This window comes from Festucalex cinctus, chromosome 19 (genome assembly GCF_051991245.1).
Source record: "Festucalex cinctus isolate MCC-2025b chromosome 19, RoL_Fcin_1.0, whole genome shotgun sequence".
NCBI lineage: Eukaryota > Metazoa > Chordata > Actinopteri > Syngnathiformes > Syngnathidae > Festucalex > Festucalex cinctus.
In genome coordinates, this window is record NC_135429.1 from 11,720,676 (window position 1) to 11,747,608 (window position 26,933).

The window sequence follows — 26,933 nt, forward strand, 5'->3', positions numbered from 1 at the left end:
CAATGAAAAATGTTTTTTGGGGGGGATAGATGTGTGATTAAAAATCGGACAAAAGTTATGGTAGTGCAGTTTGTTCCAAGTCATGTCCTAATAATCCACTTGAGTCTGTTCATGCTTTTGAAGAATGCTTTAATCAATACCAGACAGACAAGAAACATACAGCAAGAGAGCAGCGACAAACTTTCCATCCGTTCGGACCATTGCTGGACAAGATTTTGCTGGAACCGCTTAGCTCGCCGTCGACTCTTTTTGCCTTGCTAGGCGATGCCATTGATATGCACCCCGATCACCAGTTGCTCATCGTCTACGTCCTCGTCTGGCTGTGCGTGCATCAACAGTCCTTCAATAGTCGCATGCAGCTGATGAAATGCGTACAAGAGTGCCTCAAACTTAGCAGTCAAGATATCTCCCATGAAGTTCACGCTAGAACTCGATTGAGATTCAACCGCTTCATCTTGCTTCTCAGTTTGTTCGGGCGACTTGGCTTCATTTGGTTCCATCGCAGCTTCCAATTTAGGTTGCATTTGTTCAGGCTTTATGATGTCAGATGAAAGGCTCGTTAGCCGCTGTTAGCGCAGGAGCAAACAATGCAGTGCCTTCCGTAACGTTGGTTCAAGTCCTTTCGCACCCTGAGTGCTTCAATTCGGATGAGTCGATCGAGTGGAAGCTCTCGGTGTTCGGTGAGTTGATCAGGACAGACCGGAAGCGTACAGGATGACCGGGTGAGAGAACGATGCGTCACCACAGCTCAACACTGCCGGATTCAGATGGGGTTTTTTTTCCCACAATGCTCGACTGAGACGTTTACCCACAATACCCAAGATGAAAGCGACATGTTATTGCAACAGTATAACGCAATGACATAACTGACATAAAACAATGACGCCACAGCAGAATGAATTTCTTCCACCTTTCTCTTTGTTAATATATATATATATATATATATATATATATATATATATATATATATATATATATATATATATATATATATATTTTATTTTTTTTTGTAATTTTCTAGACTTCGCTTTTCATACATTTTAGACTTTTCGGTTAAACGTCTGACAGTTTGGGCAATTTTATGGACGTGGTCATTTTCTGACTCTCTTCCTCCTATTTTTGGACATTTTATTTTATTTTTTTTACATTTATTGCTATGACAATTCTTACAATTTTTACAATTTTGTGGACATTTTATGGTCATTTTGGGGATTTATCCTTTTGTTTTTGGACATTTTATAGGTACTATTTGTACCTATTTTAAAAATAAATATTCTAACTGTTTTGGCAATTTTGTGGACATTTTATGGTAATTTGCTAAATTTCTTCTTTGGGCTTTTGGCATTTTATGCTTACTTTTTGAATGTTTTCTGCCGTTTTTGAAATCAATTTTCTGACTTTTTTTTGTTAGCAATTCCATTGACATTTTATGGTAATTTTCTGCCTTGTTTTGTTTATGGACATTTTATGTTAGTTTTTGAATGGTTTTTTTCTGCCTTTTTTAAAATTAAATTCTGAGACATTTTTGGCAATTTTATGACAATGTTCTGCTTTTACCCTTTTTTGTGGCTTTTTTTTAGGGAGTTTTGGGAAAAAAAATCTATCTTTCGTCTCTTTCTGACAACTAAAAAAATTCTGGCATATTTTGAACATGTAATTGTAAATTTTTTATCTAAATTAATTCATTTATAATGTGTAAAAAAAAATACATATGTATATGAATTTGAATTAATGAATACCTCTGTAAACATCTGTCAACAATTGCTTCCCCACCTCCCAGCATGCCCTTTGACTTCCAGGTGAACAAGCAAATTTTTGACTAAAACTAGCGACGTTCGCTCCTGTGACAACACAGTTGAGACAGCCATACACTATTTAGTAAGTAAGTGTGGCATCCAGATTGCATTGCCATATACTGGAGGACATAGAGCAGAGACCCTCATCAGGTTCTGCCCCCCTCTGGAGCCTCGGGTTTCCCCCTCCACCCACCCCTCGTCGCAGCAAGCCTCCGCAGGCCTCTCTCCCCACATCAATTACACAGCCTATCCCCCGTCGGGCTCGCCCCCTCCCTTATTGACCCCGGGGGGTGAGCGAGTCAGTGAGGTTAGAGGTTGTTCTCCCCGCAGCTCGCCCAAGGCATCTCTCAGAAGTCTTGCAGCCCCGTAGCGCGACAATATCTGGACCGTTAGGCCGCGGCGAGCCGCTGGCAAATCTCATAAAAGACACATTTGGGCATTTGCTGAAGTCTCTGCTGTTATTTCCATCCGGCTTTTGCCAGTCGGAGGAAGTAAATTACCACCCAGCAGACACGCATACTATATCGTCGGCGATGGTGCGGTGATTCACGGCGCGCTATCAAACGCAACAAGCCAAGTAAAGCACAAGTAACTCAAATTCACGACTTGAGTAAGTTTATACCTTCCATCACGGCGGTATTATTATGGAATGTAAATCTTAACATCAGTCTCTCTTTGCCAGGAATCCCCTAAAGCATCTTGTATTTCGCAGCTAATAACTCTCCATTACAACTCCATGAAGTGTCAAAACGTTTTGGATGTTTTTGTTTCAGCTGTATTTATAGGATTTCAGTCAGCCACTTTTTAAAAAAAAACAAAAAACAAAACACCAGGCACGTAATATTTTAGCTCGTGGTGAATGGTGCAGAAGGCATTTCCTCATCAGATCGTGCAGTTTCTCTTTCTAGAGTAGAGATTCAAATGTTTACAAACAAAATATTTGAGTAAAAAAACAACCCAATTTCTGTCAAAAATGGATCTTCAATGTGACCCGTCTTTATGGGTTGTTTTGCACAGAATGACCACATTTTTGTATTATTTGATACAAAACGACCCAATTTCTGGGGGGTAATTTTATATCTGTCATATGTTGTTTTGATTTAATCAAACTTGCTGTGCCTGTTAAATTGTGAGAATGTTATTTTACTTGTGAAGTTTACTTGTAACTAATCATAAATTATTTTTCCCATTGTAGCAATTCATTAGTCTTACAGTGTTGAAAAAGTATTGTAGTGATTGGTAGTCCACTTTTTTCCCCACATAAAAAATAGTCACAAATCGTCATTTATACGCATTGACATGCCCACTTTTGACTCGATTTCTGAAGAAAATTATGAAAGAAACAAACATTTTGTATAATTTATCATTGCAGCACAGTGAGAGAATGAAACCTGCACTCAACCAGGTTAAACAACCTTTTTTTTTTGGATGACGTGGTGCTCGACCTCACAGAGCTCAACTGTATTTCTGTCATGTTCCCGGGACCTAGCTGTGTCAATAGTAGACACATTATCTCTAATGGCACGAGTAGACAGGGGGGAGAGAGGCCGAGAGACACGGGCAGTGTGGGCGAACGCTATCTCTATCGATTAACTAAAGAGGACCTCTCATGTCCAGACATCCCGTGTAATAAGGACCACTCTTCTTCACAAGCTACTCATCTTCTCCCCTCACCCTAGGTAGAAAGCCTTTTAATCAGCTCCCAGGGGGACGCACGGATACGATATGGGCGAATAAGGAGGGACAGGGCGAAGAGTCCATTAGTAGCAGACACAATAGCTACAGCTATGGCAGAAAAATGTCTCCTCAAACACGACAGATTGATACACGCAATGGCCACATGCAATATTGCACATTTTTGGCCTCTCCCCCATTGAAGTACACATTTCAGATCTTCTTATTATAGGCCATCAGATCAGTATTTATGTGTGAGTCTGCAGTGGCAACATTGTAAATTACCAGCACAAATTCGTGCACTGCTCTTTTCCCTCAGTAACGGCCATTTTGTTCTGTTTACGTAGGGACGTTCTGTTTTCTTTTCCACGGAGGGACGGCTGCCAGTCTCGGCAAGCCACACCGACTTTATCAAGGCGGCCATCTCAGACTCTGACATCAAATATACACGACTGCCTCTCGAGCTTAAAAAAAAATGAAAGAAAGTTAAACAGTACATATCACAATAAATCCACGTTCAAGTCAAATGTTCTGCTGCAAGGCTGAGCGATCGCGCCAATATCAGCGCAGTGGTGACACCTAGTGGTGAGTCTTTACAAACCCACAGCGATGATAAATGTCTTTGTTACTAAACGGGGGATAAATTATGGTCGCCTTTCATCATGTGTGTGGCAATAAAACAGATGTTATTTTTATATTATTTTATTTTATACTCGCTTATTAAAAAATACAGACACGCTGCCAACTAGACAAAGCCAAGAAACATTCTCCTGAGTATTATGCTTATTAAAGCAAAGCATATATTTAAAGGGAGATTAAGTAAAGAAGTTGAAATCCCAGCGTATTGTGATTCAAATAACTGCTCGCAGACGACAAGCCAAGTGTCAAACTATCTACTTCCACAGTGGGGCGCCAGAGAATCGAGCCGGAGAGGAAGGGCTACCAGGCTCTTTCTGATTGGCTGATGTGATGTGTGGGAGTTTCAGGCGATAAGCCAATCGAGAAGACTGATTTTATTGTCCGCCTGTGATTAGCTAAAGCTACCTGTCAATCAAGCAGCAAGCGGGTCTGGAGGGAGAGATGCAGCCAGTGTGATGTTTTCCTCTTTGGAGGACAGAGCTCCTCGCTCTGACACACACACTCACACACACACACACGGATCCCTGTTAAAAAAATACATATTTTACAAAATGTAACATTAATTTTAGATTTTTTTTAAAATGTATTTCCTGATATTTATCAACAAATTATGATTGTTTATTTACCTGTAAAATAACAGTTTTAAAATAATTATGATCAAATTTAATGGTCTTATATATATATTTATTGTTTTTGTTGTTGCGATAAATAGTTCTAAAATATTCTCACAAACATTTTTTTGTTTTTTTTTGTTTTAATCATAAGCATTTCATAGGTCTGGGCATGAGTTTTGCTAGTACCCACATGAGTATTCTAACAGTATTTACTATTTTTTCTGAGTATTATTTGGAATTATGTCATTACATCAGCAATTAAAAAAAAGAAAGAAAAAATATGTGTATCGATGCATTATAGCAAAACTGCAAATTCACAAATTATGAAACATCTAGAAGAGTGAAGTAATCGTTTAATCTCATTTTAGCAGACTCCAATCAATGCCAGTAGTGCCTGCTCAGACGTTTAGTGTGACTATTAAATCAAGTCTCCCAATCAATAGACTCGTCGTCAAATTGAATAGTTTTCATGCACTGTCTATTAAGCGTGGAAAACTGACTCATTCCAAAGCCTGATAAATATGGATACAATTTAAACAGTTGAAGGATAAACATAAAACATATCACTGACGTATAGTCGAAGGTGGGGGGGGGGGGAATATAACTTCATTTCCAAAATATATATATATATACAAAAAAATAAAAAATCAAGAAGCAAATCTTCAATTATTCAGAATTTAGGAAATAGTGCCGTGCAACTACTACAGTTCTCCGAGTTTTCCCGTGAGCCCTTGAAGAACAACGCGCATGCGTGCAAATTCCCTAACGTCACACCCTATTCCACCAATCAGCTTGGAGCTTTGAGCAGCGTGTGGACATGATTTAAGAGCCGCCTTCTCTCCCAATAAATCTGTCAGAACTTCACAAAGATGATTTAACTATAGTTCACATCGTTATGAAAATACTTGTGGATTAGTCAGGTGACTGTTAATATTGTGTCCGATCAACTGGAGTAGTTTAGCCACGTGAGGTTTTTTGTTTGTTTGTTTTTTTAATTAAAGCGATGATTGGAGGATTTCTAGACGATGGATTTGTTGGACGATGAATTCGACGATTACTTTTTTGGAATAAAAACGTTTTACTATTTAAGGATCTGGTGACGTGCATGAATAGTTTGACCGTTTATTCTTACGCTCTACTGCATGGTGTTTTTTGTGTGTTTATTTTGTTTTATTAATGTTTTAAGTCTAAAACTACCACCTAAATTGAACGATTGCTACATTTATATAAATCAGATGGTGGCTATGCTGACGTTTGAGTTTTTATTTATTTCTTGCTGAATTTATTGTGAATGGGTTAGTACGTGCGGTTTATAAATGGAATGATGCACGCAATCAAACATATTTCTTCAGAAGTAAAATACAAATATGTCAAAAACAGTACAAATCTATGTTTGGGCTATTACTATTATGCGATCATATCTGAAAAGTATTGTCAAATTAGTACTGCAGTACTACATTTGGACAGCAGGTGTCAGAGTTGAGCCACTTAGACCTTATACATTTCTAGCCTGCAGCACAGACAGAAATTTGTAGCTGGAAGCAAGGCGATTGTAAACTAATAATAAAGTGCATAAATCTTACATCTTGATTAGTTTAATAACATGATGTTTACTTCATAAAACCTGTAGCTGGGAGCTAGATAGTTTATAGCAAATGCAAACAAAGAGTATATATTTTACTTTGTTGTTGATTAGTTTAATAAAAGGTTTAGTTAATATGCTCAAGGTGGCATTTTGTCACAAATTATTAGTTTATGATTATGGTCGGTCAGTTTGCAATATACATTGCAATATGGCGCAGTTAAACTATCAAACTGTATACTAACTACCATCTGGTCATGGGCTGTGTCCAGAATCATTCCCAGTATACTTCTCAAACCCTAACAATTGGGCAAGGCAACTTTATTTTCAAGGTCAACACATGCAAATTGCATAACTCGCACAGTTTCTATGAAGTGTTTCATGTCTTTAACTTTTGCCTTGAACTTTATGTAAGTGGCGTATTTCAGTAGGCCACAGCCATTTGCTCTTTCTTTACTGTTATTGATAAATGACATAAAATGACCCATTTCCGAATAATGATCCAGGAGTTGAAAATTAGTTGATGATTGTCAACCCAGCCCATCTCTTCACTGAAAAACATGAACTACACTGATGGAGAGGAGCTTGCGAAATGAAGAGCATCCAAGTACATAAAATAATTTAAAAACGCCGCCTCAGTATATTGTAATTTAAATTAGTGAGTTACATTTCATCCACCTAGTAGCTTGTTGTGCTTGTACTTGGTGTGCCGCTATACAGACATGCCTTTTAATTGCAATAGGCAATAAAGTACAGTGCGAATATTGTATTCTTTATTGTAGTTTTCTCATTTCCTCGGGTTTACAATTCATACACAATTAGTTTAATAACTTTATTGTTGATGACTGTCCTTATTAACACTTACCAGAATACTTGTAGTGTGGTTGGGCAATAATTAGTGTTTGTTGTGTGAGTGGAACTATTGTATTTTGTATGGTCAATCTATAAAGCTCAGAGTAGAAAAGGTCAACAAATATGAACCTTTGAACTATAGTTGGTCAAAGAGTTTGAACAAAGCAGATTGAAATATATGACTACATTTGAAAGCAGGCCAGATGGTGGGCCTCATGATTGACATGTCCGCCTAAAGAATTCTGAGGTTTGGGGTTCACATTTCGTCTTTCACCTTCCTTGCATGTTCCCGCTGTACTTATGTGTGTGTTTTTCAGGTTCAGACTCTAAATTGTCCATAGGTGTGCTTGTGAATGGTTGTTTGCGATTGACTGGTTACCAGTCAAGGGTGTTCTCTGCCGAGCTCCAGCTCACCTGCACCCACTTGAGGATATAGAAAATGGAGGGATGAATTAATCTGGAAGCCACTTGAGGATATAGAAAATGGAGGGATGAATTAATCTGGAAGCAAAAGACGTGTTGCATAAGGTGTTTTTGACGGCGCCTGTAAACAAGTTTACCAAGTTCTCATACTGTCATCAAACGTTTACCGGCAGGCTAAACATAGAACAAAAGCAGGTCAGTAGCACGAACTGTCCCAGCCAGACACCTGATTCCAGCAAGTGAAACCAAACTACACTGTTGACAAAACCTGTGAGAGAAATTAAACTACCCAGTATGACGTTGGAAATGGACCCCTAACTAAATGTTATAGAACATTAGACGTTATAATAATTCGGTGTCATGTCCTAAAGCGGTATAAATGTTGTTTCTTGTTTTAATGTAAATATTTTGTAATGTGACGCGAGAACAGGAAGTTTCCAATGAAGAAGGAATGTCATTGGATAGAAGTATGACAGACAGCCGCATTGACCAATCAGCTCTTGCTGTAGCCAACGTTATTACCCAATCTTTCGTCGTTATGCAAATTTTGTCGAAGTTCTTTCTGTGGAGCATGAGCACTCTTTGGTATCCTCATTGAGCTTAACAGACATAGCACTTTACGTAACATTAATGACGTCTTTGGGCTTTGATCATTAAAACGACGGGCGATCTACTACAAGGCAGTAAAAGGTAGCGTGTTTCGCTATGTTTGTTTCAAGAGATTTACGGTAATTGGTCCTAAAGTTGGCAGCTTAGCACCTAGCATAGCGTTTTTGCTAACCGACGAGTTCGCCGGTACAGGCGGACCTCTTTGTCTGACAGGGGAAGGCGTGCTCTTTGTGAGGCTTTTCCCTTTGTCCACTCGGAAAAAAAGAGGAACTGTTGGGCCAGCATTACATATTTATCCGCAGTGACCACGTATTTAGAAAATGCAAGTCGCGAAAAAATACTTCACAGAAGGCCTGATTCAGTTGACCATCCTGCTCAGTTTGATTGGAGTTCGCGTGGACATCGACAGCTACTTGAGTGGCTACTACTCGCCTCTGATTGAGATTAACTTGGGTCCGAGCTCAGCCTACACCCAGACACCCTTCCACAATTTAAGAGACACTCTCGGGGGATACACCGTGCACCCCAAATGCCCCGAATTGGACTATTTCTTTGCTAGTCGCCGGCTTCTGGAGGAGGTTCGGACTCTGGGCTCTCCGCGGTTCCCCACGCAGCTGAACGCATGGCTGGTGCACCAAGTGTCGCCCGTTGACAAGTCTGACGGTGGACAGCCTTCAACTAGCAGCAGCACAGACACTGAACCGGACCCAGAAAGCTACCAGGCCAGTGATGACAGGAACCAAGAGCTTCAGAGAACATCTCCATCGGGGCCTTGTGTCAGCAGGGTCGTAACAGAGGCAAGTGTGGATGTGTGATGTTGCATAAAGCTCAATCATTTACCTAGATGTGGTTAATTTCTACTAGTAGTACTAGTAATACTTGTGTTAAATGGCTGGTAAATGCAGAAAAGCTGATACTCTTATTAAAGTGAATTGGAAGTCATGGAATGTACACAAGTAATTACTTACAGTATGTTACAGTGAATATTTCTGTGGTTACCGGATTAAAATAATACTGTAAAGAAATAAAAGTATTAACTTTGGCACCAACTTGCGTACCAAAGAACTATTTTGAAGTGGGTTGAGGAGTTTCCTTTTGGCAAAACGTGTCTTGCAGCCACCTTGTGGTATCTATAGGCAAATGATTATTTTTGGACCTGTCGATTGTGAAATGTCGCAAATCTCCATCTGGACTGTCAGTGTCATCAGAGTTTTAAGAGTGAAGTGTGAATGTCACTGTTGCATCAAGCGTATTAAAAGATAGAAGCAGCTAATGTACTGCACTCATGCTGTACTTAAGTAAATGTACAGAGTAAAAGAAAAACAGCATATTCAGAAATTTACGTTACAAATGATATAGTGTATGTTAATGCACAACGAACAGCCACATTTTGGTGATCCTGTATTTGCAGATCGACACATTAAAGGATAAAAAAAAAAAAAAGTAACTCTTTGCTATAAAGCAACAAAAATATTCTTTGTTGACAGCTCTGAGCCTTTATAGGGGAAGTGTCGTTTGGGAATTTTCAATATTTGCAGAACACGATACAGTAGCCTTTTGATTAAATTGGTAACATGTAAACAACAAAACAAGATTTTGACTGCCATTACATCTCTACTTAGACTCCATACTTTTAACAAGATGTCATCATCCACAGAGATGAACAAATACAAACAAGGCTATTTTGACAAAGGAGTAGAAAGTACAGAATACGACATGAAAGAAGCCGTCAATGCGGTTACATAAGGGCACGCCTGTGAAGTTAGCAGAGTGTCCTGATGTTGAAATCAGGAACTCGGAACAATACAGTTTTAACGTACTAACATGCAGCATGTCTGAGAAGTGGATATTTTGATGAGCAGACGACACCCAACTGGTCTAGCTACTGATGTCGTCTCTTTAACAAGTTCGCTTGCCATTCGTGATTCAACAAAGCACCGTAAAACTATAATTAACTCTGAAATGCTTCAACAAATATGATTATTAAAGAAAGTGGCCACTAATGTAGTGATACAGCTCATGAAATCATTCCAATTTCACTCCGCCCATGCCACTTTTGCACTACAAATGTGCTTTTGTTCAACTATCTATGCAAGTGACGTATAGTGACAGGCAGACAAATGAAATTCTCGTCCACTAAGATGTAAGAAAGTACAGTTAAGCTGTGTATGCACCTGTAAACTCTGGCTAATAAAAGGTTTGGAGCATTTTTTGTTTATTTTTTTTTGTAAGGAGTGGGTTCGTCATGTGGTGGACAGCGCCTTAACTGGTCTAGCTAGCTAGCTGTGGATCTTATCCATAAAATAAACAAGTTCTTGTCATTCTTTACTCAACAAAGTCCAAAACAGAATTAACTAAAGGAAAAAAAAATTCAAATGTCATTGGCATCACAGTATCAGTTGCGCCATAATTTATTCAACTTTGGAACTACAGTGGTCTCGCTGGAACTATTTGGAAATCAAAAGATGGAATGAAAAAAAAATTATAACAATTACAAATAAAGATTTGTGCACATAAAAATTATCACCAATACGTCTTCTCCTTTGGGATTGTAGTAAAGATCTGTTCTCAAAAAGTATCAACTTTATTATAAATAAAAATTTCAATTGGTGATGCTTGGTGACTGGTTGGGTCGAACCATTCTGGTTTGGGGAGACTGGGTATTTAGGAAGATTAGATTGAATAGCCTACTTGTATAAAATTAATTTATGAACTTATATTTTCCTGAAAATAAATTAATTTTATGAACATATTTTCCTAAAATATTGACATCATTTGAGAATTATTTTTAAAGGATTTTTGCATAATGCTACTTTTTAAATGTATTTAAAAATCTTGCATACCTTCATTTGAGAACTACGGAAACGTATTGCATTCACTTGAAGAAAAAAAAAAAAAAACGACTTTTTTTGGGGAGCTTTGTTTTTTGGAGTAATTTTTTTTCTATTTTTCTGAATATTTTTTTCCCTGTTTTACTGAATATTTTTTCTGTCATTAAAAAAAAAAAAAATATTCAGAAAAAAAAATTCCTCTGAAAAACAGGGTGGGGGGGGGGAGTATTCCCCCCCCCAAAAAACAGGGAAAAAAAAAATAAAAAAAACAGAGCACCAACTTCTGTTTTTAAGAGTACCGGTATTTTTTTTTTTTTTTTTTAACCTCTGAACTCCAAATGACTTGTTGCAGACCACTGACCTGTATTTTTGACTGGATAGCCGATAGCCCATCCACGCCAGTGCAAGCCATTGAAGTCACAGGGCGGCCATCTTGTTACTCCCACGTCGCGAGCAGACTACTGTATAAACTATACGGTATACGTACAGATGAGACATATACACCTCATAGGCAGTTAGTATAAGGCCGGAGACGGGGTGGGGGGTTTGTGCCGGGGTGGGTCACCATTTGTTTTTAACTCTTTGACTGCCAAAGACGTTTCATGATGATTAGTAAAATTCCAATGAATGGAATGTGATCTTTCATTTCGTAGCCACATTGTATATGTAGTAAAGGCAAACAATATTCTTTTTGCCTTGAAAGATGAGTTAAAATGCTCAAAAGCGGCTGGCACTGTGGGTTTTTTGTTTTGTTTTTATAACGCCTGGCAGTCAAAGAGACCAGGAAAAAAAAAAAGAAAAAAAACACCCTTATATGCTGCATATGTCTCATCTGTACGTATACCGTATAGTTTATACACTAGTCTGCTTGTGAGGTGGGAATAACAAGATGGCCGGCCTGTGATTTCAACGGCTTGCACTAGCGTGTATGGGCTATCGGCTATCCAGTCAAATATACAGGTCAGTGGTCTGAAACAAGTCACTTGGTGTTCAGAGGTCCCAAAAAAAATTACTCTGGAAAAACAGAAGTCAGTGACAGAAAAATATATTTAGTAAAACAGAAAAAAAAAAAAAAAAAAACAGAAAAATGAAAAAAAAAATCACTCAAAAAAACAAAGCTCCCAAAACAATTAGTTAGAAAACAGATTTTTTTTTTCTCAAGTGAATGCAATACGCTTCCGGAGAGAACCACTGATTTACTGTATATTAAACACACATGTGCTTTTTCAAACAATCAATGTTATCACGTCAGAACAGAAAATAGTTTGAGACAACAAGAATATTGTACAGCAGCGCTCTGCTGACTTGGATTGTTTTTGCCGTTTAAATGTGTTATTAAAGTTGCTGTGTAGTTATCCAAAAACTCTTAATCATCACTTTAGTGCGCAAACACACTTGCTTACAGAATTGTAATTCGTCCCAAAGGGCCCATCTGCAGTCTTTTACCCGTAAAAGTAAAAGTTAAGTTTGGTTTCCATCTGGTGTCACAACAGCTGCTAATGAAAACAAACATCTCCGTGTCATCATTCCTTTCATTTGCGAGATGAAAAAAAAAATAAAAAATACTTTGACACAACTAATTTGGCAAACAAATGCGCAGTTTGGCTGACCCTGTCCCGTGCTTGTATTGTGAATCCTTTTAATCTCTCCTCTTCCTAATCTTGGCTCCTCACCATCTGTCTGTGCGTTTCTCGCCAGGATGATGATGATGTCGTTAAAGAAGAGGAGGAATCTGCTCCCGTCACTCAGCTGGCACTTAGTTCCACTTTGGAGCAAGAGGTATGGACCTCGTTGGTTGGTCGTCGCCCATTTATTTGTATTAGAGCTGTCACTGTTGAATATTTTTTAGAATCAATTGATTTAAATTTTGCATTGAAGTGTATTACAAAACCATTTTTCCCAGCACAGCACTGCTTGATTTAAGTAGTGACAGTGCAATTGTGGCAATTAAGCATGAGCTGTCATTTGTGATCTGCCTGTAGAGTGTGCTTGATGGCACCGCGCTGGGTGAGTCACCGCATCACCCGCCGCCCACGACCGACTTTGACCAGCACTGGAGCCGTTTCCTCTCAATGCCCGTCGCCAACCTCGACGTAAGTTGTCATCCTCTTCAGCTCGTGTTTTCGATGCTTTTAGCTAAGTCGAAATGTGCGGCTTTTGTAGGACTTGGACTCTCTTGTCACCGACCGCCTGTCAGATCTGGACATAGACAGCGGCGGCGGCATCAGCCTGGATGCCACTTTACTGGACGCCATGGTAACCGGCGGCGGAGCATTTGATACCAGGCAGCAGAGGCCGTTATTCCGACAGGAGTCCACCGGGTCCGCCCGCTCGGACGCGTCTCCGGGGATGGCGCTGGGGCTGGCCGCGCTCCCTTTCGCCTCCGTATGTAACTTGAGCAGCGGCGGCGGCGGCGGGTCATTGCAAAGCGCCCTGGGCGACTGCCTGGATGAGGCAGTCTTTGATCAGATCAATCAACTCGGTTTGGAGGGCTTGGAAAGCATCGACTCGCAGCTGATGGACTCTTTGGGAAGCATAAACCCGGACGTCCTTGAGGATTTGGACTCGGACTCTGGACTCTCGCTGGAGAGCAGTTCTGGAGGGCCGATCTCCCCAGGTGAGTTCTTCCTACAGTCTTGATCAGCTTTAGCCGTAAGTTTCAGTTTGGTTTGCCACATATATCACCTGGAGCAGTTCAGAATTGATGTTTATCGAATAACTAGTGGCGTCGTTTTTTTTTTTTAACACACGATTAATGAGCAAACCTTGAAAAGCACGTAATGGGGGAATTCTAGTCGCAACGCACCAGACGTGTCCACGTCAAAATTTAGCAGTAAAACATGTAATAATATATTTTGTGGAGACTAGGGACAAGGTGTATTTTACAATTTTAAAAGTGTGCAGAACTTCACAAGTTCTTCATCTTAAAGATTAGGTAACTCTTAATATAAGGAAAAGGCACTGAGCTGTCACCAATGCCTTACAAATGCAGTGATGCCATCTCATGGCAGAAAAATTGCCTCAACACAAATCAATATCACACTTGTTTTTTTACAGTACAAAACATCCTTTTAGTTTAATTCAATTGTATGAATTATTATGAAATGACTTATCAATGACTAAAAGATGCAGCAATATTAGTTTAACATTTTTTCCCACTTTTATTTTAACAAGAATATGAAACTTATTGGTCATGTTGTACATTAGAACAGATAAAATTAGCGATTAATAATGAGTTAACTATTGAAGTAGCGCTTGATTATGGGACAAATAAGATAATTTAGGCAATAATTGAAGTCAGTTATTCAAATGATAAAATAAAATGTTCAAACATTTAAAAATATTAAGATCAATTTAAAAAAATAGAAACTAATTTTGGAAGTTAACAGAATTTACAATAAAATATATTTATAATATATATTTATGTTGGCAAAAACTTGAAGTTGGAGTGCAGCATGTGCACTGTGCAGTAGGACGATCATTTATTTTTGTACAAACAAAATGTTTAAACATAAAAAACTAATAATTAGACAAATACTAATCTTTTGAATCACTATAATTATGCAAGTTCCTTTTAAAATTTATTACATTATTTAAAAATTTAAAACAGCTGCAAATGTATAAATTTAGACAACTCGAAAATTATTTTTTTGTGGAATGTAATAATAGAAATTGTAATTGAATTTTTGATTAATTGCACAGCCCTATATTGAACTCATTCGACTAGGGGTGTTAAAAAAAATCGATTCGGCGATATATCGTGATACTACATCGCGCGATTCTCGAATCGATTCAATAATCGGCAGAATCGATTTTTTTTTTTTAGGATTCACACCTTGAGCATGGAAGAATGTTATATGAACGGCACATTAAGCCTTAATATTTTTATTTTAATGCTGTTCAAACATGAAACAGATTACAACCTCTATAAGACTGAAATTTCAGATAAATAAATAATACATTTTCATATAAATCTTACACTCTACAAGCTTACTGATTAGTATTTTCTAAATATGAATGAAAAAAAATCGCAACAATCGACTTATAAATTCGTATCGGGATTAATCGGTATCGAATCGTGACCATTCGTATCGGGATTAATCGGTATCGAATCGAATCGTGACCTGTGAATCGTGATACGAATCGAATCGTCAGGTACTAGGCAATTCACACCCCTACATTCGACTCATTACAATAAAAACATTTAATTGTCTGACTCCCCTACTAATAACATGACAAACCCACAGGAAATGCAGTGTTAGCTAGTCAGTCTTAACTTGCTCTGACCAACCAATCAGAGGACGGGAAAAATGCTATCAAGGTGGCTGTCCCTTTGAGGCTAACACATTCTTTGAACTCATCAACGAAACAAACCATTTGCTTTGTCCAGGCTCGTCGGAGATGTCGTCGAGTTCGTGCGAAGATGAGGGCGGAGCAACCGGTTACAGCAGCGAGGTGGATTCCCTCCCCTCCAAAGGCCTTTTGGACGGCGTCGCCACTTGGCCCAGAGAGAGCGTGTGGCACGACCACAGCTACTCGTCTCCCGCCGCCTTTAACCCGCCCACAAAAGGCATCAAGGAGGAGCCCCTGAGCGAGGACGACGAGCCCAGCCTCAGCCGGGACGAGCTCCGCGCCCGCGCCATGCGCATCCCCTTCTCCGTCCCGCAGATTGTCCACATGCCCGTGGAGGAGTTCCTCGAGATCGTGGACGGGCGCGGCCTCTCCGCCGAGCAGGTGACCCTCCTCCGGGACATCCGGCGGCGGGGCAAGAACAAGCTGGCTGCGCAGAACTGCCGCAAGCGCAAACTGGACGCCATCACGGGGCTCCAGGACGAGGTGGACCGCCTCCGCGCCCGCCGCGAGCGCCTGCTGCGGGACAAGCAGGTCACGGCCAAGACCATGGGCGCCGTGGGCCAGCAGATCCGCCAGCTCACCCGGGACGTCCTGGCTCGCCTGCGGGACGAGTCGGGGCGGCCCCTGAGCCCGGAGCGCTTCACCCTGCGCTGCGGGGCGGACGGCGGGGTGGTCGTCGAGCCCGTCTCCGCGCCGAACGGCGATAAAACGGACAAGAGGAAGAAGAGCAAAAAGCAGTGATGCCACATTTCTCCAAGCGGAACCTTCTTGCCTTTCTCTGGCTGCGGGATTGCCTCGGCAAGCTCTGCGCGGGCGCGTTGGGAGTCGAAAACAGCTCAAGCTGCCAAAAAAGGAGAAACTTACAAAAAAAGTTATGAAAAAGAAAATAAAGACGACTTGTAGCTTACACACTGGACATCCTTATGCTTCTGAAACGTAAAGGAAAGCTTGTACGTGATGCAACCACTCGCTTCTTTTGTGCCTGCAAACGTCAAAAACGAATCGCAAATGAATTCGGGCTGATCAGGCATGTTTACGCATCAGCATGGCCAGCCAGCAAAGATTGCGGTTTGTTTTCATGTATCCTCTCGGAGTGTCACGATCCAAGCAGGTGATTAACGGCTGTATTTATGAAACCGTGTCGAAGTTCATGAATCGCATACGCGCATCAAAAGCTGTCATTGGCAACCTAAAAGAATTGGGAATTACATATCTGATGTTTACAGAGTTATTTCAGTTTTGTTGGACGTGTGCTGTAGTCAAGTTGACGATGAGAGATTGTGTTTATGTCTTGATGACAAATACAGTAGACCAATGATTAACCTGACACGGCCTTATGTTGCATTGGATGGTTTATGTACATGATACACATTTTGACACCATTTGGATTAAAGCACAATTGGTTTTAATTAGTAATTTGGCAAGATGATTTTCTACCTCACACTTGAGTTTGTTGCAAAACTTGGTCAAAAGAAACCTGAAAAATATTTTAAGTGCACTATAAATATCACTCCATTATCGTTAAAATGTCCATGTATGGACCTAAACCATCTTATTAAAGATACAATACAATCATGTTTTATGCTTTGGACTGTTTGAAATGTAGTTGAGGTTGCAGTGGGGGGTTTTCTGAGGCATTATGCAAAGTCTTTGAAATGAAGATACTATAGGTGGAAAGACCTGTGCGGATTAGTTCATGAAGTATTTTCTTTACTAGGTTCTCACATTTTTATTTATCTGGTTTGACCAAGTGTTTACTTTTTACTTTACTTGGTATAAACGCCCCGTTCCTACCTTTGTCCATCATTGCTGGGCAGATGTTTTTGATTGCATGGTGTTGGATGTGACAGTATGTTTTCTGCTTGGGGACTTAAGATACTTTGTTTCTGACATGATTCTTTATGATTAAAAATATAAACAATGCATGTCTCTTTCTTGCATTTTTTGCAAACATTTTTCTTGTGAGCAACTCGGCGTGTCACATATGGACCCTATTCACAAATACCCGTGACGTGTTCCGCTGTAGTCTCCCCGCACCGGAAGGTTGGGTGCCCTCATCCGGCGAATGCGGAAGTGATTTGTGCATATAGGCCATTGCTGGCTGTTGAATGCTGTTTTTTAATATACTCAAGCACCAACGATTTTATATACCTTTAAACGTTGACTATGCTTCAACTATTACTAATATATTGCGATAAATATTGCTCTTTCAGTGGCGTCGGGCCAAAAAGCTTGAACCGCCAAAAACAAAACAAATTACATTACCACATTGTGACGTAAGGTCTTGGCCCGATGCCAACAATTTAATACTGTACTTTAATATCCAGGTAGGATAATTAGTAAACTATTTTGTTAGTTTGCCATTTTGTCTATAGATACAAAGGTACGGCATTAACTCATCAATATCGGCCTTCGGACCATTTTGTGGCAAGTAAACTCCGAGTCACCTACCGGAATTAAAAAAAAAAAAAAAAAAAAAAAAAAGCGAACAGCTTCGCTCCTTTTCCGCCCAGGCTTCCGTAGAGGGCCAAAAGCTAGCTTTTTTGGCGCCTGTGCTATTTGGGATAAAGAAGCCGACCGCGTGCTCACTATCCAGCCAAGCTGAGGCGAGTTTAGTTCAGTCGCAAAGGTGAGTATTCACAGTTGAAACAACTGGACTGTAATTCCGGCATTGCTCTTTTTGAAAAGCTTTCTTTGAGCTAATTGTAAGGGTTGCGTTAGTGTGAGCGCGCGCTAACCGTCCAAGTTAGCGTTTCGTGTATGTTTCCAGTCGTTAGTTAATGGGACTTTTCGGTTAATCCAGCCATTTAAAACGCCCACTTGGGAGTCCGGGGAGCCTTCTAACGTTTGCACTAACTTTCTGTCGGCTTTATTTCGGCTCTGGGTCGTTCTTACATAGAACGCGCCACCGTATTACTTCTGTTGTCCACAACGATAAACCTTAAAATACGCAAACTTGGGTCTTTTTTTCATGATGCAACAGTTACCTTCAGAACGTCTTTCTTGTAAAAAGTTGTAGTTTGTATAAAATGGAGGTGTTGCCCGTACCTCTCATAAGTGTTGATGCAGGCTTCCTTATCTCAGGGGTCTGTAGTATCAGCTGGTCTGGCCTAACGAATTGTTCTGGTTATTCAGCTTGATTTTAATTATAAAAGTGCTTGAAGTCTTACTGTGTATTATCTCTTTTTAATAGAGCACAGCATGGGCAAGAAGCAGAATACCAAGAGTAGGAAGGATTCACAGGGGGGGCAGGGCACACAAGAGGAACCTGAGGAATTTGTGGTGGAAAAAGTACTGGACCAGCGTATTGTGAATGGGAAGGTGCAGTTCTTCCTCAAGTGGAAAGGATTTTCAGAGTGAGTTGCCTCGGAACAGACCCCCGATTCCACCCCCTGCTGTGGTCAAAGGGCTCCCCTGTTATGGGATTGTCCATTCTGTAGTTGCATGAAGACCCTGCATGTTTGCAATCAATTCGGTGTTAAGTAGTCTTTACAAATGCATTTCACGCTGCTTGTCTTATCCTGCTTTTTATTTTTATTTTGGGAAAAAACAACAATTTCATTTTTGTTCATCCAGAGCCGACAACTCCTGGGAACCAGAGGAGAACGTGGATTGTCCGGAGCTTATCAACGCTTTTCTCGAAGCCCAGAAGAACATTAAGGAGAAACCGGCATCTTTGAAGAGAAAGGCATCTGCAGACGACTCTGAAATGGATGCGAAGAAGAAAGATGCTGTGAGTAGTTCCAAATGCCTTGTCAGTATATGCACAATAACACCCAAACTCTCATATGTAAAAAAAAAAATAAAAAAATAGAGGTATCTACAGTATCTCATAAAGTGAAAGTTAACCCCTCACATTTTTGTTAGTTTATCTTTTCGTGGGACAACACTGAAGGAATGACACTTTTGCTATAATACACTAATTATTGCACCTCTGCGATGACTCCTCATTTTGGGTGCCACTGCAAAGTCATGAGGCACAGTAACAGTGCAACATGAATTCAACCAACAAACACCAATATCTGAAAATGTCCCTTTTCCACGTGCACACAATTTCCGAATCCCATCCACATTTACAGCCTGAGAAACCCCGAGGCTTCGCGAGGAAACTTGATCCAGAAAGAATCATCGGCGCAACAGACAGCAGTGGAGAGCTGATGTTCTTGATGAAATGGTAAGATAGTCAATATTTGATTGAATAAAATGGATCTTTATTGTCCTTTAGTGGGGCGGCACGGTGGAAGACTGGTTAGCACGTCCCGCCGGAAGACTGGTTAGCACGTCCCGCCTCACAGTTCTGAGGACTCGGGTTCGAGTCCAGGCTCCGGCCTTCCTGGGTGGAGTTTGCATGTTCTCCCCGTGCCTGCGTGGGTCTTCTCCGAGTACTCCAGTCTCCTCCCACATTCCAAAAAAAGACATGCTTGGCAGGTTAATTGGGCGCTCCAAATGTTCCCTAGGTGTGCGTGTGAGCATGGATGGTTGTTCATGTCTGTGTGCCCTGCAATTGGCTGGCAACCAGTTCAGGGTGTCCCCCGCCTACTGCCCAGAGCCAGCTGAGATAGGCTCCAGCACCTCCCACGACCCTTGTGAGGAATAAGCGGTCAAGAACATGAATGGATGGAATTGATTTATCTGTGGATTATTTTGTTGATTAATAAATGAATCAGAATCCTTTCTATAAAAAAACAACAACAAAAAACCATTAAATTAACAGTGTTGTAAATATTAAGTAGGCTTCAGTTATTGGTTTGGCCTATAATACCATGTTAGAAAAAAGGCAAAAATGTTAGTTGATGGTTGTTTTCCGAAATAAAATAAAATGTATTTTTCATTCAACACAAAGATAATCATTTTCTTATCATGGAGGATGTTATGGAAAATGGTTATTTAGCAAGCACCAGCATAACCGATGCATATTCCTCCATTTGTCTGTGCAGGAAAGACTCGGATGAAGCCGACCTGGTCCCAGCCCGTGAGGCAAACAACAAGTGCCCCCAAGTGGTTATTGCCTTCTATGAGGAGAGGCTAACATGGCACTCGTGTCCAGAAGATGAAGCACAGTAGTATTGTGGTCTTCTCCTGGCCCTGGCACCTCCTCAAATCACCCATGCCCCATTTTCCTCAGGACTGACTCTCCTTCCTTTGCCTGGCCTTCTAGTTTTAGGTGTTGTTTGGCTTTTGGTTTCGTTTTTTGTTGTTTTTCTTCATCTGTTCCAGCTGCAAATGACATCTCAGTTGTTCCGTGATGTTATCAAAAAAAAAAAAAAAAGTCTTCTTGTTGGCAGAAGCTGCTGCTTCCCCATCCTCATCCCAAAGTTTGCATATGGTTCCACACGTCAGCCGTTGTCGTCTCCATCTCGTTGATCAGAAGGGAAGAGCTTTCGCTCATTGTTGTCCTTCTGTTTTTTCGCCGTAGTTTTTTTTTTCTTTTCTTTTTTTTTTATAAATAATGCTTTGATTCAAATAAAGTTTTTTGACCAAAGTTTAGATCAAATATTGTCACCTGTCCACCCCGCGCCAGTGATGATCTTATAAAGTGTTTGAGACTCTAAAAATATAATTGCTATTGGATAATTTAATTATTTTTCCTATATATATACAGTGACTGCTATTCTGCATTAGACAGTTTGTGTCTTGATTGAGTCAAACCTTATCACTGCAGCACTGTGATCACAATACAGATTTCTTCAAATTGTTAGAATAAATGAATGGAAAATAATACCAAAACAAAAATAACATTTATTAAATGGTACTGTTTTATGCTGCAATATTCAAGATTGTATTCTACTGGGGCAGTGTATTTATTTTTTATTTTTTTATTTATTTTAGAAGTTTGAAACTCCACTGCAAAGTGTTTATGGTTTGTTTTAGCTGAAGAAAAAGATTATTGGACACATCTGTCAGTACTATCATGCAGTTTATGAACTATTTTGACAATTGCTACACAACAGTGTTAACAACTGGAAAAGCCACGACTCCACCCACCCCAAGACCCTACTGTATGCAAATTTCCAGAGCTGGTGTTTGTAAACTACTTAAATGACTTTACTGTTGAGCTTCCCTCCCTGGTTGGACACACCTTGGATGTTCATTTGAATAGCTTGGCCAGTGTTGGTAAGTGCTTTTATTTTGTTTTTGTTTGGAGGGGTGACCTTGACCACATTTTTGGGAGGACAATGAGGCGGAAGTGTGAATTTATTAATGTCAATGACGTGTAAAATGCTAATCATGTAGCTAATTTAATGGTCAGCAGGGATTCTAAAGGCAGTAAGGTTAACTTTGTTTTAATTGATGACATAAAATTGTTGGTAATTTTGTGTATTTTGACATGACATTAACTGATTTCCTTTAATGCTGTATTGTAAGTAGTAGGCTATAAAATTGTTGAAGTGCACCATTGCATAACATTAGAAATAATAAAAGATAGATATAAACTTAGAACAGTATCATTTAAGTGAATGCCAGTTACTGCTGGTATTGGGGCAGTGGGGGGGACGGCAACTCATTCCCACCCATTTTTATCCATCTCGGGGGTGGCCATTTTGCCCACTAACTCTCGACTGGAAATGACATCACACTGCCTTGAGCTCAGCTTGCGAACGTCAATATCACCGTAACTTTATAAATTATTATAATACTGTTTTGCAGTAGTAATTTGGACCCATTTATTCAACAGAGTTTACAATTGGTCATGTAGGACGAGGTGAAAGTTCATGTGAGGCGATAGTCCCCGCCCCCCTCGGACCTGACCAGGTGATATCGTTTACTGTCATCTAATCCCCAAACAGTGGGCAGCAGGAACGACAGGTGTGCACTCGCACGCCGCCGGCTAGCCATAATTTTTGTTTTTGTTTTTTGTATTAACACTAACACTCTCGTGTCGTAGTCGCTCGTTACTACTTTTTTTGTTTGTTTGTTTTAGCTCTTATCCTGCTTCATATATTATTTTTTTAAATAGCGTGTGCAAGGAGAAGGCGTGAACAAAGAAGTTGGCGAGGTTGCTATGAATGTTTGATTCAGTCCCGAGAGGCTGATAGAGGCAACAAAAGAAAGGTAAGCACAAGACTTGACTAATTCTATAAACATAAATGTTTGACACCCCTGATTTAGATTGCAAACAATGTGTGGAATGTATGGATTGTGTGAAGTGTAAACGTTGAACTATTGGGGAAATAATCATCATCCTGGAAGACTCACAACAAATGTTTTGTCCACGTAATAGTCTAGCAAATGGTTTGTGAGTGCAGGCATATCACCTATAGCAGACTACAGTTGCGATGGAGCGTTTGGTCACAACAATATCTCTCTTCATTGATCTATTCTACTTGTGCGTATGTTTTTGCTAGTTATTGTCAGGAAGAAAAAAAAGTCACGACTATCGAAGAAAAAAACTGAAGTGTCACGAATTGACGTCAACTGATGTGCAGTTTTACAAACTATTTTTTTTTTTTTTTCCTGAGGAGGAATTAATTTTTCCCTGGAACTGTTGCACTTGCACTATAATAGATGCATTTATTCTGCGGGTTGGCCTGAATTAGTGCTGATTGTGTGCAAAAGAGGCTTTGTTTCTAATCCTGTTTTGGTGTTGAGAGCTAAAATCCACCTGCTGCGCCCTTTTATTCACTTTTATGCTTATATCAGCTGAAAGGTGCACTTCCTGAGTCTTTAAGCTGTGTAACTACCTCAGCTGTAAGATACACCTCTCACAATTGTTATTGTTGAGATCATTTGGCCTTCATGTGGCTTAATTCAATTTTTAATACCGCCTCTTATTAAATGTATGTGTGCAGATGACAACAGGTATGGCTGAAAAATTGTAGTCAGGAAAAATGTTGACATTGGCCCTGTGGGGATGAATTTAAAATCTGATTAAAGAAACTGTTTCTATTGCTAATACAGTTCTGATTAGATTGACGCGGTTACACAGAGAGGCTGAAATCTGATTGGACAAGATATCTATAAGGTATTCAAATTCAAAGTTTTTCAATTGAAACGAATCCACCAGGAATGTAATGCACTTTCCCCGCCTTCTCTGCTCCAACTTTAGACACTTTTGGAAGTGGGATCCTCCGCAGCTCCATCATCACAGACATCCTGATGTTGTTCACATCTTCAACCGGCTCCCCTTGAAAAGTGTTTGAGTGAGGGGGTGGGGGAAAAAAAAAAAAATCTACAGAGCAAGTAAGCAAATTCAGCAGGGTGAAGAAGTTGAGCCCTTTTCACACTGCATTTAGCAAAATCCATTTGTTGTCTTTGCGGCGAGGGGTGGGGACTAGGGTTATTATTATAGTTTAGAAATTTTCGTTATATTTTGTTTTGATTTTGTATTTATTTTTCTTTATTTTTTACTTTTTTTTTCTTAAGTTTTCAGGCTAGTTGTGTTAGTTTTTATTAGTTTTAGTAATTTAACAATGCTTAATTTTAGTGTTGGGTTTAAAAAAATTTAACGTTTTACTTGTGTGCAATATTTACTCATTTGCTCCCAAAAACAACTTATGAACCATTTTTTTTAAAAATTTTTTTTTAAATATATATTTAAAGTGTCCCAAAGACGTGTTTAAACGTTTGTTTTTTTATGCTACATGCAGAAGAATTTAATGCAGCCTCTCAATCGCAAAAACGGTAGTTATTACACAAACGGCCAGCAGGTGGCAGCAGAGCAAAGGAGATCAACCAGGGCCATGTTGAAAAAAAGCTCAATTACTCACAATTTAAAATAGATTTGTGAAAAATTATTCAACTTTACTATATTCTAGTGCTAATTGCTGAAAAACGGAAACAGATAAAAATAATATATATATTTTTTCCTGATGAAAGAAGAGACTTTAATCTTTCTTTTGATAGGTTCCATGTTTTTATAGCAATAGAACACAATATTCTGTGGGCCTTGCAAAATCAGTCAAAATTCAGTAAAACAGCCATGAGCAAAAGGGATTGCTTCTGTGAAAATGGCTGCGAGTGAATGAGGGAAAATAATGGCCAAAAAGTTAATGTAATTGGGAGCGAATGAGTTAAACACCATGTTAAAAAAAAAAAAAATGCAAAAAGTGACTCATTTTTTACCGAGCGTAGAATTTCGTTGTCGCCTAGGAACGACGTCATCTTTTCTATTGGCTGCTGCTAGATGATGTCACTTTCTGTGCAACACATTTTCTAACATCCGTATGCCGATTAAATAAATATACTTAAAATTACATTTAAAATCATCCCCAAAAGCTCATGTATTAAATTCGTTACCAGAGACTAAAGCAAAGGACATTTTTGCTATAATTAGTTGGTTAGTTTTGTAAACAAAATGTAGTTTGTTAGTTTTCATTTTTTAAAAAGAATGTATTTTATTTTGTTAACAAAATAGTTATTTGACTTTTAGTAGTAGTTTTTTCATTATCTTTAACTAAAATAACCTTTGTGGGGACCATAAATCTTTTTACAACTCTGTAATGTAAAGTGCAGTGTGAAAAAGGGTCTTATTCTCAGCCAGGAATTGTCAGATGCTCAAGTACATTTTGTTAGTGGATAGTTGAGGAAATCATTGTTTATACAATTTAACACTATGTTGTCGTCATGTAGGTTTCTAGCATGGACGACAGCATGTTTGACAATCTCACCAACACTGTAAGTATCCAGAGCTCTTCAATGACCCTCATTGTATCCCATTGAAGCATTTTCCCCCAAATTCTTTTTCAAGGAATTTATCAGCATCTTTGTCGGAAATCCAAGGCTCCAAAAACACGACCGCTGGCACACGCACGTCGACTATGAAATCTGCCTTCACGTGAGTAGCATCGCATGCTAAATAGCTCGTTGGGTTTTGAATGTTTGCTCACCGTGTCGTCGCCCTCTCGTAGACAAACAGCATGTGCTTTCGCAAGAAGGCTTCAATGGTGAGGCGACGTTACAGAGAATTTGTTTGGCTGCGGCACTGCCTGGAGCAAAACGCTCTAATCATGTATGTCCTCACATCCTTGATTAAATTGAAGTGTATTTTATTTTTTATTTTTTTCTGTATGTTTGAGTGGATTTGTTTTCTTCCAGAGAAATCCCAAAGCTGCCCCCTTGGAATCCTTTCTTCAGCATGAAGAACGTAGAGCAGGTCAGACAAAGGGTGAAAGGCCTGCAGGAGTTTTTAGAAATGTGAGTTGGTCCCCAACTAAATGACGTCACGCCGCACGGACGATGTACTGATCACGTTTCATTTCCTTTCCAGCGTTCTTCACACGCCGTTGTTGTTATCCGACAGTCGACTCCATCTGTTCCTCCAGTCCGACCTCAGCATCAAAAAGATGCAGAGGTGCGCCTTCGGCAAGACCAGGTACACGGTGGCCGAGGCCATTCAGCGCTTCGACGGCGGCTGCGTCGCCGCATTGGAAGATGAGGCCTCGCGTGACTCCGACTGCGAGAGGTTCGGTTTTTTTTTTAGCAGTCCTCATAATGACCACTTGACGATTGTTCGCCCGTCTCCCGTCAGCAACTCTTCGTCAGGCCTGGGCTTGAGCGTGGACAGCACGCTTCATGGAAGCTCCCTCCACTTTTTCGAGTCATCCGACAGAGAATTGTGCAGTTTTGATTTAGTCGTCCACAAAAGTTCGACATCGATTGACCAAGACTGAAGCCTCCAGAAACAGATTTTTTTTTTTTCCATGATTCGTATTTCATGTTTTTGTTTTGTTTTTTGTTTTTTAAAAAAAAGATGTATAGTACATTTATAAAATCTTAATTGTAACCTATGTTATATTTTTATAGTCTCTGAAAGCCAAGGTATTGTTTTGGAATTGTAGAAGTTTTAGAGAAAAGTGTATGAGAATACTTTTAGGGTCTGTTTAAAGGATGAATAAACTGTTTTTGAACAAAATGTCTCCAGTTATGCGCTGATTGATTCTACTAACATGAGCTGTGCACAATGCAGCCCAGTAGAGGGAGTATAGACATCAGAAGAACCTTTTGCACTTACTCCTGGTACTCTATCTGCATTCTAATATCTATTCAAAATGTTCGGATTGACTTTTATTTTACAGCAAAGCCACCAAAATATTAAACTAATCTTTCTGTAACTTTAATAATTCTGCACTGACCTTTTTTGCATGACCGATTGTGACGTACTTCCAATTGTGCTGCATTTGTCAGACTTTCATCCTGTATGTTTGGTGTGCCGCATCAACAAACATTCTACTTGTTTGGCTCCAAGGGGGTGACCGAAGGAAGACATCTTCCATTTGACAGCTTTCCAGGTAGGAGATGACAGCGAATTAATTACAATAACACACAATTGTGGGGAATCATCTGCGAGAAACACGACAGGATGAAATTGTGTGTGTGAGCAAATGAGGGCCAGAGGTAGTGGACAGCTCTGTAAATTGAAAGCTGATGACATAAGCGAAGGCTCATTAAAAGAGACAGCCGTTGTCCCCCTGTCCCACCTCAACCCTCCCATCAACAGCTGGACTGACGCAGGCCGGCCAGACGGTAAACCTGGCCTGTTCCGCATTTCTCCCTGGATGTGCTCAAGTCATAATGAAGCTGTCAGTGACTTCACGCAAATACCCCGAGACTTAAACATGCG

At 39.9% G+C, this 26,933-nt stretch overlaps 3 protein-coding genes across 4 annotated transcripts; all 3 read left to right on the forward strand.

Annotated features, from left to right (window-relative positions):
* Positions 1–8,088: 8,088 nt before the first annotated feature.
* On the forward strand, positions 8,089–17,296 carry nfe2l3 (nfe2 like bZIP transcription factor 3). The gene is made up of 5 exons (XM_077508207.1): positions 8,089–8,986; positions 12,719–12,799; positions 13,003–13,113; positions 13,184–13,637; positions 15,411–17,296. Exons 1-5 carry the CDS (start codon positions 8,510–8,512, stop codon positions 16,112–16,114), a joined length of 1,827 nt encoding a protein of 608 aa, XP_077364333.1. The 5' UTR covers positions 8,089–8,509; the 3' UTR covers positions 16,115–17,296.
* A 542-nt stretch (positions 17,297–17,838) lies between these two features.
* cbx3a (chromobox homolog 3a (HP1 gamma homolog, Drosophila)) lies at positions 17,839–21,141 on the forward strand. Its single transcript, XM_077507495.1, has 5 exons — positions 17,839–18,002; positions 18,567–18,729; positions 18,950–19,106; positions 19,453–19,547; positions 20,311–21,141. The coding sequence occupies exons 2-5, from the start codon at positions 18,575–18,577 to the stop codon at positions 20,435–20,437; spliced, it is 534 nt and encodes a 177-aa protein (XP_077363621.1). The 5' UTR covers positions 17,839–18,002; positions 18,567–18,574; the 3' UTR covers positions 20,438–21,141.
* A 788-nt stretch (positions 21,142–21,929) lies between these two features.
* snx10a (sorting nexin 10a) lies at positions 21,930–26,225 on the forward strand. 2 transcript variants are annotated; one of them, XM_077507494.1, is made up of 10 exons: positions 21,930–22,180; positions 22,332–22,426; positions 23,273–23,336; positions 23,421–23,554; positions 24,944–24,988; positions 25,062–25,148; positions 25,222–25,322; positions 25,409–25,507; positions 25,581–25,775; positions 25,842–26,225. In XM_077507494.1, the coding sequence occupies exons 5-10, from the start codon at positions 24,953–24,955 to the stop codon at positions 25,981–25,983; spliced, it is 660 nt and encodes a 219-aa protein (XP_077363620.1). In that variant the 5' UTR covers positions 21,930–22,180; positions 22,332–22,426; positions 23,273–23,336; positions 23,421–23,554; positions 24,944–24,952; the 3' UTR covers positions 25,984–26,225. The 2 variants fall into 2 exon arrangements, with proteins under 2 accessions (XP_077363620.1, XP_077363619.1); XM_077507493.1 differs by having other exon boundaries at positions 22,146–22,426.
* Positions 26,226–26,933: the final 708 nt, after the last annotated feature.

Coding starts and splice junctions, on each gene's coding strand:
- snx10a (XM_077507494.1), top strand. CDS start 24,953: ATGGACGACAGCATGTTTGACAATCTCACCAACACT. Junction 25,323..25,408: donor GAGCAAAACGCTCTAATCAT/GTATGTCCTCAC, acceptor GTTTTCTTCCAG/AGAAATCCCAAAGCTGCCCC. Junction 25,776..25,841: donor CGTGACTCCGACTGCGAGAG/GTTCGGTTTTTT, acceptor GTCTCCCGTCAG/CAACTCTTCGTCAGGCCTGG.
- nfe2l3 (XM_077508207.1), top strand. CDS start 8,510: ATGCAAGTCGCGAAAAAATACTTCACAGAAGGCCTGATTCAGTTGACC. Junction 13,114..13,183: donor TGCCCGTCGCCAACCTCGAC/GTAAGTTGTCAT, acceptor CGGCTTTTGTAG/GACTTGGACTCTCTTGTCAC. Junction 13,638..15,410: donor TGGAGGGCCGATCTCCCCAG/GTGAGTTCTTCC, acceptor TGCTTTGTCCAG/GCTCGTCGGAGATGTCGTCG.
- cbx3a (XM_077507495.1), top strand. CDS start 18,575: ATGGGCAAGAAGCAGAATACCAAGAGTAGGAAGGATTCACAGGGGGGG. Junction 18,730..18,949: donor AAGTGGAAAGGATTTTCAGA/GTGAGTTGCCTC, acceptor TTGTTCATCCAG/AGCCGACAACTCCTGGGAAC. Junction 19,548..20,310: donor CTGATGTTCTTGATGAAATG/GTAAGATAGTCA, acceptor TTGTCTGTGCAG/GAAAGACTCGGATGAAGCCG.